This window comes from Lucilia sericata, unplaced genomic scaffold, assembly GCF_015586225.1.
Source record: "Lucilia sericata isolate MDLA Ls3-8-SP2 unplaced genomic scaffold, ASM1558622v1 Contig000954F_arrow, whole genome shotgun sequence".
In the NCBI taxonomy this organism is placed as follows: Eukaryota; Metazoa; Arthropoda; class Insecta; order Diptera; family Calliphoridae; genus Lucilia; species Lucilia sericata.
Genome location: NW_023994938.1, coordinates 49,738 through 63,916, shown reverse-complemented (window position 1 = coordinate 63,916; position 14,179 = coordinate 49,738). Strand labels below are relative to the sequence as shown.

Below are 14,179 nucleotides of genomic sequence, written 5' to 3'. Positions count from 1 at the left end.
GGAAAAAAGTCCCTAGACCAAAAAAAATATATATATTTAAAGAAATTTAAATAAAGCAAATAGACGAGCGAACGTATGTTTTGTTGGTTATACCCCCATTCTAGTCTAATCTTATCTCCAAGAGAAGCAATAAACTTCCCATAGAAATGATTTTTCGTCGTAGATATTGAATTGTTTTATGATTTTTAGAAATTATATGTATTAAAGCTTTTTTTTTTCATTAAAAAATAACACTTTTCAGCGATAACAAATATAAAAATGTTAATAATTATAAACAAACAGTTCAATTGTTTTGTGTTCTTACAAGAGAAAACATTTTCAAAAACGCTCCCGTAAAAAGAAAAAAAAACTTTTTATTTAAATTGAAGAAAAAATTGAAAAAATCTTAAAAAACATGGCCTACCAAATGCATATTGCTCTAATAGTATTGTTGGCTTTCGTGTCGCATCTAGTGTTTTCTTTAGATTTAACTAAAACGGAAATTACAATTGTAACCGATGAGGATCGTTATACCACCTTAAATCCAAATGCCACCTATAGGCCATTTAAAAAAGTCTATCATACCAAAGGAAATATTATCTTTTCTGCCGGTGAACGTATCGATGGTAAGTTGTTGGCATTTGCCATTTGAAATTTCAAAGCCGACAATTGTAATTAAAATTTTTGAAATCTCTAATGTATTTTTCTAAAAAATGAATGAACAATTTGTAAAATGTGTAAAATGTAGAGTAATATTGACATTACAAATTGTTATCTTTTTTGTGGTAACAATGAAATACGACAAAAATTTAGTTTAAAAGCAAATACTTCAAATGTAAATCCTTGAGTCTAACAATAATTTATTTTTAACATGCATTTTGACGTAAAGAGGTATTGTAGTATAAATATATACGCAACGTAACGTTCTCTTATTATTGTGTTCTTAAAATTATTGTTAAAATTTAAGTACCTATGAGCGATTTATAATAGAATACAATAAGTACTAATGTTAATAGATATAGTATAAATAAATTATAGAAAGAAATATATTTAAAATAAACCAAACACAAAACATATTTAAAATGCAAGTGCAAAAATGTGAATGAATTCAAAAAGTGAATGAATTTAATTTTTTTTTTTGATTAAAATGAATCTCTTGTCAAATCCGTGATTTTTGCTATAGCAAGTGCCGAATGAAAAGTGAAAATAATATTTTAATAATTTTCTAAAAGTTTATTCAACTCATTTTATCGTAAACGGACCATAGCTTGTGATTCTAAATTTAGTTAAAAACTTACACAAGCTTGTAAAACCCGCTGGAGATCTCGATCTGTGTAACTAAACTGTTCTAGACAGAGTTTTTTATATCGATTCAGCTGATTTTTAATAGCAAATTTCTCTATATCTCATCGAATTATTGCACCCAATGGTAGATGAGGTCTTCAGAATTTTTTTCAGCATACATACAGATAGACGGACTGACTGGCGTAAATCTTACAGTTCACAGGTATCGGTGCAAAATTCATTATTGTTTATATATGTATATAACGTTTAAAACTTAAGGTATTAAAATGAATTCAACAAAAATGTTTCATTTCTAGAAATTAATCATTCTGCCGAATACTGAAGAGATCGTTCCATAATTGATCAAGTACTCATTAAAGTTAGTATTCTGAAAATGACAGAACTCTTTCTGGTTTGTATAAAATTTTTCACACTCCTGAAGGATCTGTGTTTCTAGAGATCAAAACTAATTTCAAATTCAAACCCAGAGACCAAATTAAAGCTGTGCTGAATCAAAATCTCGCATCTGAATTTTTTCAACACAGTTTTAGTTTAAGCTATATCTTTACTTTAAAGTCGGCAGATTTGGTCAAATATGAACAAAAAAGCCGCATTCGTTTGGCCTCCGGTAGCTAAGTGTTGTAATCTGTTAGACTGGAGGTCTTCGGCTCGATTCCCATATGGTGGTCTAGTTTTATTTCATCGGATTTGATGTAACTAACTAACTAACTAACCTAACTAACTAACTAACACTAACTAACTACTAACTAACTAACTAACTAACTACAACTACTAACTAACTAACTAACTAACTAACTAACTAACTAACTAACTAACTAACTAACTAACTAACTAACTACTAACTAACTAACTAACTAACTAACTAACTAACTAACTAACTAACTAACTAACTAACTAACTAACTAACTAACTAACTACTAACTAACTAACTAACTAACTAACTAACTACTAACTAACTAACTAACTAACTAACTAACTAACTACTAACTAACTAACTAACTAACTAACTAACTAACTAACTAACTAACTACTAACTAACTAACTAACTAACTACTACTACTAACTAACTAACTAACTAACTAACTAACTAACTAACTACTACTAACTAACTAACTAACTAACTACTAACTAACTACTAACTACTAACTGTAACTACTAACTAACTAACTAACTAACTAACTAACTAACTAACTAACTAACTACTAACTAACTAACTAACTAACTACTAACTACTAACTAACTAACTACTAACTACTAACTAACTAACTAACTAACTACTACTAACTAACTAACTAACTAACTAACTAACTAACTAACACTAACTAACTAACTAACTAACTAACTAACTAACTAACTAACTAACAACTAACTAACTAACTAACTAACTAACTAACTAACTAACGAACTAACTAACTAACTAACTAACTAACTAACTACTAACTAACTAACTACTAACTAACTAACTAACTAACTACTAACTAACTAACTAACTACTAACTAACTAACTAACTAACTAACTACTAACTAACTAACTACTAACTAACTAACTAGCTAACTAACTAATAACTAACTAACTACTAACTAACTAACTAACTAACTAACTAACTAACTAACTAACTAACTAACTAACTAACTACTAACTAACTAACTACTAACTAACTAACTAACTAATTAACTAACTAACTAACTAACTAACTAACTAACTAACTAGCTAACTAATTACAGATTCGGATTCAGCGTAGCTCTTTTCTTTAGAAGTAGTATATTTTAGTCACTGAGTACAAAATTTGTTGGCCTGTTCGTAAATCACATATCGACTTCATCAGTCAATATGTAGTAAATACAAAGTTTTCAAATATTTTAAATTTGCCCTACTGTGCATAACTAAATATTTATATCTTTTGGTTGTACTTGCTTGAGAAATATGTATTATTTTGAAAAAAAAACTGACAATTAACTAAAACGTGATTTTTCAAATATTCTTAAAAGTTCAATGATTACTTGAAAAATACAACAAATTAGTCCATACCTATTCAAGAATTATAAAAACTCTCTAAAATATTAAAATCACTCATACGTCCTCGTTATAATACCCAATTAATAATAATCATACGACAAGGTGTACAATGGAAATCTTAACTTTTTTAAATAATTATAAAATCTATAATATGTATTAATAAAACATTATTTTCTTTATAATTTCAGGTGATCGTTTGATCATGAGTTTTATTGATGAAAGCCAATTTGCTCGTCTTGTCGATATTGAGGTGTCTCTGTGGTATCCCAATCCTGGCTATGAAGGTAAAATCCTTAGCTTTGTTGAGTTCGTTACCGATTTGTCGACCACCGAGGCTGATGTCTTCTTTGTAAATGATGGCGGTATTGGCAGTACCTTTGCTGAAATTTTAATGACCGCCAATCGTACCACTAACTTTGGTTATCAAATCTTTATGTATGGTTATTAAATGGGCTTTAAATTAATGAAAAAATAATTTAAAAAACAAAATGTATTGCTGCATATAAAAACAAAAAAAAAAAAAAAAAAACAAATTCTGTGATTAAATGTTGTTGAGTCCTTTATATAAAAAAAACAAATTAACATACAAACTTAACAAATAGTTTATTTATTTATTGTTATTTTTAAGTATATATTTAAGTTGTTTATTTATTTAAAAAAAATATATATGAATAGAACATTTGGAAAAAGTAATTTTGAAATATTTAGCGGAAAAAAGGGAATTTCGAACATTAATACGATCTAGTAGCTCTATAAAAATCAGCACAATATGGTCGGCTTAGCTTTGGACTGATAGAATTACACAGGTCAACAAATTTTTCACCCAGTGACCAAAGTATACTTCTTTAAAAGATTGATCCAAGCTGAATCCGAATCTTAGAATTTCCATATCACATCTGGGAATTGAGATATAAAACAACACAATTTTTGGCCCTTTATATGAGACGTTATAACAGTGTCGAGAACACTTTACATAGAATATGATGTACGCCATCTGAAAGTCCATTTTATCAACTTTAAAATAAAGGCTTAAAATCTGACATATCTTCTCTCTTTCTTCGAGTTATCTTCACCTAAAATTTGACATAACAATACATTTTTCGTACATTTCCCCTATATTTTACAAAAAAAAAAAATGAATTACTAAAAATGTGCTGTAGTTTCTGAGATATCATTCCCTGCAGTTGACGGATGAACCGACTTCGTTAAGTCGAATCAGAAAGTGATTTGGAGTCGATTGGAACATATTTAGATATGTGTGGAACCAATATTTTTGTTCGTTATAAACAATATATACAAAGCATAATAATCTTTGCACTAAACTAGTGTAGGGTATAAATACCGTGAATATACCGAAGAGTTTTCAATATTTAGGTGAATATATCTCGAAAAATAAAGAAGATAAGTCAGAAGTTTGTTTAAAGTTGACTGAATGGAATTTCAGATAACATAAAACATTTTCTACATAAAGTTGTCTTGGCACTGTTATAACGTCTCAAAAAGGGTCAAAAATGGCGTTTTGTCAAATTGCAGCACACGATATCTCAAATCTCAGACATGATGGAGAAAATGTTTTGTTTTTGATGATTTGGATCTCGAAAATAACTGGGAACATCAGAAAATTATTTTCAAAAAATATAGACATATAGACGGACAACGCTTTGAAATTTATAAAGATTAAGAACATACATTCTTATTAGGATCAACTTCCCTGCAGGAAATGTCAATAGTAAAACTGTACTGACTAGTGACTTATTATATGACATACAATGCTTTCTACTATAGACATTTAACATGTGCGTGTCATTGAAAATCTACTACTGACTTTAGTACTATTGACTAGGTACTTCTTTTGGGACCATATGTAGACTTTGGAACCAGTGATTCACTAGTATATTTTAACAATTCTAGTCTACACTTTTGGTATTTTTTGGAGTAAATAGCTAATAAAAATGCTAATTTTGTTAAAATTTCACATATTTTATTAAAAAAATAAAAAGGTTCGAATTCATTTAGATACAAGCTTTTTTTTAATAACTATTTTATTGCAGTCGTCGCCGACATATTATTAATCAGCTGCCGCCAATCATTTGTTATTGACGCTTCCTTGACAATGTCGCCAATAAGTCACCAAAATAGTCGACCAAACTGGTGACTTGGGGACACTTGTCGACAGGTTTCCTTCAGGGATTCTCATGCTATACTAACACAATTATAAAGAATATTTTCAAAATATGTTTGTTATTTTATGATAAATCTGATTATTTCTAACTAAAACCTGTATATCTGGTTAATACTAGAGGTTTAAGTATTGAAGAACAATTTTTTATTATTTATTAAGGTGGCTGCCAAAAATTGAACAATAACAAAAGATTATATTATTATTAAAAATATGAAATGAAAAACGTTATACTTCAAGTGGTATAGGCAGATCCTTCTTACTTAAAGTCTTAAAACTTGAACTAGTCTATTGTTCCTCCATTTCGAACCTCCTTAATAAAAATAAACACTTGTTTTGTACAATTTGTTTTGGTTTTTACAAACATTTGCCATAAACCAGATAAATACTACTGATAATATAGGTTCTTTTATTTATTTAAAGAATAAAATGCTAATTAAAGCTAGATTATGGGCAATAATATTTATTTGTTGTCAATTTTGATAGGGCTCTTTAATCAATTAATAATATCAACAAAATTCGCAATAGAAAACGATTAATTTTCAAACGAGCCGATAAAGAAAGTGAAATTTGTTTTCTTTTTTAAGAAATGGCGTAATAGAAATAAAAATGACTATGTTTTTTTTAAATATAAATAAAAAAATATGTATATAAAAATAATTTAGGTACATAATTCTAATCGAACTGTAGAAATTCTAAAGGCAATTTAAAATCATATGTTTTTTATTCTTATTAGAAATTATCAGCCTGGGAACTGATTTAATGTCTGGGATCAAGTCACACGCAAATTATTCGTTTCATAAATTTCATAATATAATTTCATAGAAAAATAATAATTTTTATTTTTAAAATTTTTTTTATTGCATTTTAATATTACGAATTAAAATAAGCAAATTAACAATTTATTCAACTTTTATTTGCTATGAGTCATTGCATTGTTTTAATTCCAAAAATCCTTATAATTACCAATTAATGTAAGGAGAGGGAAAAGGCAAGAAACGAAAGGACAAAGCGGGAAAGGAAAAGAAACGCGAAAGGGGGGGAAGAAGAGACAGCAGAACGGGAGAAAGCAAGGGAGGGGGAGGGGGGGGGAAAGGGGCAAGGAGACGGGGGCGGGGGAGGACGCAGCAGGACGAAGGGCAGCGAGCGAGGAGCGAGCGACGAGCGAGCGAGCGAGCGAGCGAGCGAGAGAGCGAGCGAGCGAGCGAGCGAGCGAGCGAGCGAGCGAGCGAGCGAGCGAGCGAGGAGCGAGCGAGCGAGCGAGCGAGCGAGCGAGCGAGCGAGCGAGCGAGAGCGAGCGAGCGAGAGCGAGCGAGCGAGCGAGCGAGCGAGCGAGAGCGAGCGAGCGAGCGAGAGAGCGAGCGAGAGAGCGAGCGAGCGAGCGAGCGAGCGAGCGAGCGAGCGAGCGAGCGAGCAGAGCGAGCGAGCGAGCGAGCGAGCGAGCGAGCGAGCGAGCGAGCGAGCGAGCGAGCGAGCGAGCGAGCGAGCGAGCGAGCGAGCGAGCGAGCGAGCGAGCGAGCGAGCGAGCGAGCGAGCGAGCGAGCGAGCGAGCGAGCGAGCGAGGAGCGAGCGAGCGAGCGAGCGAGCGAGCGAGCGAGCGAGCGAGCGAGCGAGCGAGCGAGCGAGCGAGCGAGCGAGCGAGCGAGCGAGCGAGCGAGAGCGAGCGAGCGAGCGAGCGAGCGAGCGAGCGAGCGAGCGAGCGAGCGAGCGAGCGAGCGAGCGAGCGAGCGAGCGAGCGAGCGAGCGAGCGAGCGAGCGAGCGAGCGAGCGAGCGAGCGAGCGAGCGAGCGAGCGAGCGAGCGAGCGAGCGAGGAGCGAGCGAGCGAGCGAGCGAGCGAGCGAGCGAGCGAGCGAGCGAGCGAGGAGCGAGCGAGCGAGCGAGCGAGCGAGCGAGCGAGCGAGCGAGCGAGCGAGCGAGCGAGCGAGCGAGCGAGCGAGCGAGCGAGCGAGCGAGCGAGCGAGCGAGCGAGCGAGCGAGCGAGCGAGCGAGCGAGCGAGCGAGCGAGCGAGCGAGCGAGCGAGCGAGCGAGCGAGCGAGCGAGCGAGGCGAGCGAGCGAGCGAGCGAGCGAGCGAGCGAGCGAGCGAGCGAGAGAGCGAGCGAGCGAGCGAGGAGCGAGCGAGCGAGCGAGGAGCGAGCGAGCGAGCGAGCGAGCGAGCGAGCGAGCGAGCGAGCGAGCGAGCGAGCGAGCGAGCGAGCGAGCGAGCGAGCGACGAGCGAGCGAGCGAGCGAGCAGCGAGCGAGACGAGCGAGCGAGCGAGCGAGCAGCGAGCGAGCGATCGAGCGAGCGAGCGAGCGAGAGCGAGCGAGCGAGCGATAGAGCTATCTATCGACGAGCTAGGATCGATCGATCTGCTATCTATGAGCGAGATCTATCTAGAGAGCTATCTAGTATCGATATCGAGCGATATCTATCTATCTATCTATCTAGATCTATCTATCTATCTATCTATCTATCTATCTATCTATATCTATCTATCTATCTATCTATCTATCTATATCTATCTATACCAGTATTAAATGAGTATTAACTCCCACCACCACTTGAAAGGTTATTGGAGGTTTGCTCATTAAACTGAAAATGATACCGATTAACGATTAAAAACTTATCACTTGTTTCTAATGACTAAAACATGACTCAAAATGTTTAAAAAATACAAAAATGAGTTGGAACTGCTCAGACGCATAAATGACTCTTTAGGGGATTCGCGGATAGGGTACCATATTCTCCCGAAGAAAGTATCATTTATGATCAGAAACATATGTGATCATTTAAAACGTGCAGAAGAGTCATAAATGACTCGAACGTGATCAATAATTTAAATCAATAAATTAAAAACTAGCTGGGACCTATATATTTTTATTTTTGCTTTGATTTTACTTCACACATTTTAACATATTAATATGTACGTGTACCTTCATTCATGGTTATCTTAACAATAATCATTATTTTTTTTATTTTCATTTCGTTTATCTTTCAAAGATCATTCTGTTGTGCCATAGATAACCAACATGTAATTTAACAAATTGGAATTATTGGCAACAATTTGCAAAGAAATATTATTCTCTCCAATACCACCAGCAGTAACATAGGCCTGAGTGGTAGCACCATCTTCAGCATTAACATACAATTGAATTTGGGTAATTGTTAATAAACTATCAATTTCTGCTTCATTATCATTTTCCCCCGCCTTTTCGGGATAGTTGAAATCTAATGAAATTTCCGGTTGTTGTTCATCAAATGTTTGGGTGTATTGATAAGTGTAAATAATTTTGGCTCCTAAAAGTATGATGCAAAAAATACTATTAGTAGGTATTAACTATTTATTTAAATTAAGTAGTTTACTCACCATTTTCTGATTGTCCCAAAGTGTATTGTTCATACAAATTACGACCTGCTAGAGGAGAGCGTAGAAATCCTATGGCTTTAAAGGTCTTATTTTGCGTAGCTCCTAAAGTTTGTAGGAACAAAGCCCATAATATAATTTTAATAGTTAAGGCTTCAGAGCGTGCCATTATTAAAATGTGTAATTTGTTTTTTGCAATAATTGTGCATTGTATTGCATTTATATAGCAATGAGAATGGCAAAAGTTACAATTTCAAGTAATTTTCTAAAGATATTCACATAATTGTTGTTGTTTTCTTCTTATACAATTTGTTATCAAAAACAAATAAAACAATCATGTTATTTGTTGCAACATGACTTCCAAATTGCTTGTAGTAGCATTTTGTAGTGTTTGAGTAGGGGTTGAGAATTGAATTGATTGATTGATAGAAAAAAACTTTGTATATTACCTTTTTTTCTGTTTTGATGATAAGATATACATACATACATCGTGTTTTTAGTTAAAAAAAAATATGCGATGGCCTTAATGTATAAGAAACATTTGTGTGGGTGTGCAACTGCCGGAAAAAAAGTTATTGTTAGAACCGAATAATTAGACTACAGTAGATAAAGAATGATCATTGTAAATAAGTGGCTTAGAGGCTGCATACATATGCAAAATTCGGTCATTAAGTTCAATTATATTGGCTTGTATATATCCGTAGATGTAGCTCAGAAGTATTGAGTTAATTCACGCACAATTAAGATTGAAATTTTCTAGCACTCATATGGGTAAGCATGTGATCAGTGTTGCCAATTTGACAAATCTGACGTTTTTCTACTGACAATTGGGGGGGAAAAAAGCATTTTTTAGACTATAGACTAAACTATAAACTAGACTATAGTTTATAGTTTATAGACTAGATTATAGACTAGATTATAGACTAGACTATAGACTAGACTATAGACTAGACTATAGACTGGACTATAGACTAGACTATAGACTAGACTATAGACTGGACTATAGACTAGACTATAGACTAGACTATAGACTAGACTATAGACTAGACTATAGACTAGACTATAGACTAGACTATAGACTAGACTATAGACTAGACTATAGACTAGACTATAGACTAGACTATAGACTAGACTAAGACTAGTACTCTAGACTAGACTATTAGACTAGACTATAGACTAGACTATAGACTAGACTTATAGACTAGACTATAGACTAGACTATAGACTAGACTATAGACTAGACTATAGACTAGACTATAGACTAGACTATAGACTAGACTATAGACTAGACTATAGACTAGACTATAGACTAGACTATAGACTAGACTATAGACTAGACATAGACTAGACTATAGACTAGATATAGACTAGACTATAGACTAGACTATAGACTAGACTATAGACTAGATATAGACTCGACTCTAGACTAGACTATAGACTAGACTCTAGACTAGACTATAGACTAGACTATAGACTAGACATAGACTAGACTATAGACAGACTATAGACTAGATATAGACTAGACTATAGACTAGACTATAGACTAGACTATAGACTAGGACTATAGACTAGACTATAGATAGACTATAGACTAGACTATAGACTAGACTATAGACTAGACTATAGACTAGACTATAGACTAGACTATAGACTAGACTATAGACTAGACTATAGAGTAGACTATAGAGTAGACTATAGACTAGACTATAGACTAGACTATAGACTAGACTATAGACTATACTATAGACTAGACTATAGACTAGACTATAGACTAGACTATAGACTAGACTATAGACTAGACTATAGACTAGACTATAGACTAGACTATAGACTAGACTATAGACTAGACTATAGACTAGACTATAGACTAGACTATAGACTAGACTATAGACTAGACTATAGACTAGACTATAGACTAGACTATAGACTAGACTATAGACTAGACTATAGACTAGACTATAGACTAGACTATAGACTAGACTATAGACTAGACTATAGACTAGACTATAGACTAGACTATAGACTAGACTATAGACTAGACTATAGACTAGACTATAGACTAGACTATAGACTAGACTATAGACTAACTATAAATAATTTATAGTTAATTGTTAACAAATTTATTCAACCATTTCTATCTATTATTTATTAAATTCAATAACTTATTAAGAAAAAGTTACTTCTTCTTAAGTATATATTTTTTATACAAAATAATTGAAACAAAAAAGACTTGATTAAAATTGTTAAAAGAACTTGACCTATTAAATAAAGTATATACAAAGTCGTTCTGATTTAAATTTTAACAACTACAGATGAAACATAAAATACACTTGTTCGAGTTTTAAAAACAAAAATTTTAATAAAATAGCAAAAACTGATAACAGTAGTAGGTTAATTAATTATTTTTTTTTTGTTTTTTATAAAATTATTTTAAAGACATTTATTGTTAGAAGAGAATTGAGTATTTTTTACTATATGTTTATTAAAATTACTATAGGAGATTTTAGAAAAATTTAAAATATTTTGATTAATTAAAATTCTAAGAAATTTGTGGGGTTTTTTAGGGAAATTAGCTAACTAAAATGCAGATAGTATGTAGTAGTCATTATTAGTATAAAACATTATTACCATGTTTTTGTTGAGTATTTATAAGATTTATTGTTCCATTCAGGCATTAGGGATGTGTAATGGCTACGTGAAAACATAGACGTAGAATAGACATATTTCCTATTGGGCTCGGACAATGAATAGATGCCTTTTAAAGACCCAGATTAAGATAAGATGATGATGTAAACAAATCTTCAGTAAAATTGTTTGGCATCATTTGAAACTGAAAATCTATATTAATTAACAAATTGACGTAATGATAAGCTGATAAATTTAGGATTTTTTGAATTTTGTCTTAAGTATTAATATGTGTAAAAATATCTGTAATACTGTGTAATTTGATAGACAACCAGGCGACTAAAAAGTTTTGCTATACATTTTTACACCTAATTAGTTTAATGAATACTTATTAGAAGGCATTTTTGTTACGTCAATAGTGATTAGGAAAGTGGTTTACATGAAACGTTTAGGTATACAACATTAACCTTCGGACATCCAAACGTTATACGTATTCTAATAAAAACAAATTATTAATTTAAGCAATAATTGCATTTAAACAAATTTCATTAATTTCAAAATATTGTAAATTATAAATAAAGATGGTAGATTAAAAATTGCTGAATTGAAGATTTCGGTAGTTCAAAGGTTAAAATACAGCAGAAATGAATTGTATTAAATGCATATGGGCAGTTTCATATCAAGTCAAAACATCGATTATGACAATGTTAGTACTATTGGATAGTAGGCCAGACACAAATTATCAGCGCTATCGGCCCAGAACTGCCGGACTTAGAGGGGGTCAAAGATAGACATTTTGGTCATACAGGGTTTTATTCAAATGCCTGTAACTTTTCACCAATTGGTCACAGCAAAAATTGTCCAAAGGAGTTCAGATAGCTATTTCTTCAATGTTTCTAGACTTTGTGCAATTTTTATCAAAATTGGAAGACATCGATTTTTAAAGTTAGGTCACTTTTTAAAAAAATATTTTTTAAATTTCAAAATTTTTATTAAAAGAGACTGATTTAGGAATGAAAGTCTAATAGATATATAATATATCAGATCTATTGTTGGAACACCATCTATGAAAAACTTCAATAATCGTTAAATGTATAGAAATTTTTTAAAATTACAAATATAAAATTTGAACTGTTAATCAACTGGAAACACCTCAGACAGATTTCCTATAGATTTACCTAGAAAATTTTGATTTTAGATCATTGGTGTTATTGCAATCGCGGGAAAAATCACTAGTCTGCCGGGACTATAAACTGGTGATGTCAAATGCATTATCGATCTATCCTTGATTTGATATGGGGTCGAACCAGAGAACCACACAATTTAGTACTAAGGGGCCAGTTGCCTGCAGGACTTGTCCAGGTTGGTCATAAGTTAAGGTTCTTTTGAGATCCACGTAGTGGCTATGTCTTAAACCTGCGTCGCAGGGTGAATTGTCATTTTGAAACTTGGTGGTTCTGTCCTTCCGTAGATGATCTTTATGATGTGAGAATGGAACTAATATAAATTGGTGCAATTTCGGGAAAAACTCTTTTGCCCTGCAGTGGACTAGTATTGATTTTGTATGCCTTTTTAATTCAGAGAAGTTCGCGGTTTTTATGCTATCTCAACAGGATAAATATTGCGACATGCTACGTGACTAATGGTTGAGGTCCGTCACTTTTTCTGTCGGGGCAATTATTGGGTTCGGTTGAATTTGCAATCCCTACATCCTTTGTCATACCATCTTGATATATAGAGGGATCCTGATTTGTTGTTGTTGTATTCGGGTCTACCAAATATGTCACTAGGCGCTGTCGCCAAATTAACAGAGCTGTGATGTGGTTCCTTGGGCTTTAAATGGTTGAGGAATGTGCTTGATGGATGGAAATGCAACGGCATGGCTTATGACTGCGAAAGTCCTGTTGGTCAATCTCCGCATGCGAGGGCTCATCCAAAAGTTGATCAAACTGATTTATTTCCCCTTGTCGGAGTATGCATTAGGATTGGTCTTATGCTGCCTGTCATTCCGCAACGTGATTACTTAGTTAGTTAGTATGTATACACATCAAATCCTCCTCTACCAGTGCCTCAGGTGGGAATCGAACCCACCACCTCCGGTGTACCTGACTTGAACACTATCCACTAACCTATCTGAGTCCACTTGGTAAGATATTATATAGCTCGAGTACTACAGCATGAAACGCCACAGCCATATAACAAAACTTGACACCTTGAGTGTTCTTTATCGAAGTGACTCGGGGGCGAATGCTGGACCGTTTTTAATTCACCCAGTGGCCGTCAAGGCAGGCGTTAAGTTAATTGACATTCTTACCATCTAGATACACCTAACACATCAAATTTTCCATAATTTCTGATTTTTATTTTTTAAAGATTTTGATCTCAAAATCTACAAACTAAACAAACGTATAATTACTTAACATAAACCATAATAATCAACATTATAATTGTCAATCAATGTCAACAATAGTTTGAAATTTTTTTTACTTGCGGTTTTTAAAGTTAAGATGACGTTTTCCATTGTTATTATTGAGGGAACTTAAACATTTCATAAATAAATGATTCATTGGCCGGTTTTTTATTCATAAAAATAAACAAATTGGCAAAAAGTGTTGCAGTTGTGTGAACAAGTATTAAAATTCTATAAAAAAAACTATAATGTACTCAACATTGTTTATTAAAATGTTACAGAGACAATTTATATGCAAACATGACTCGGTTTAGAGAT

General features: G+C 33.6%; 2 protein-coding genes across 2 annotated transcripts; one reads left to right on the top strand and one right to left on the bottom strand.

Annotated features, from left to right (window-relative positions):
• The first annotated feature begins 258 nt into the window (after positions 1-258).
• Positions 259-3,896, top strand: LOC119609275. Its single transcript, XM_037963996.1, has 2 exons — positions 259-605; positions 3,490-3,896. Exons 1-2 carry the CDS (start codon positions 395-397, stop codon positions 3,747-3,749), a joined length of 471 nt encoding a protein of 156 aa, XP_037819924.1. The 5' UTR covers positions 259-394; the 3' UTR covers positions 3,750-3,896.
• Positions 3,897-8,311: 4,415 nt separating this feature from the next.
• LOC119609271 lies at positions 8,312-9,044 on the bottom strand. The gene is made up of 2 exons (XM_037963991.1): positions 8,830-9,044; positions 8,312-8,759 (listed from the first exon to the last, which is right to left on the bottom strand). The coding sequence occupies exons 1-2, from the start codon at positions 8,993-8,995 to the stop codon at positions 8,464-8,466; spliced, it is 462 nt and encodes a 153-aa protein (XP_037819919.1). The 5' UTR covers positions 8,996-9,044; the 3' UTR covers positions 8,312-8,463.
• Between the last annotated feature and the right edge of the window lie 5,135 nt (positions 9,045-14,179).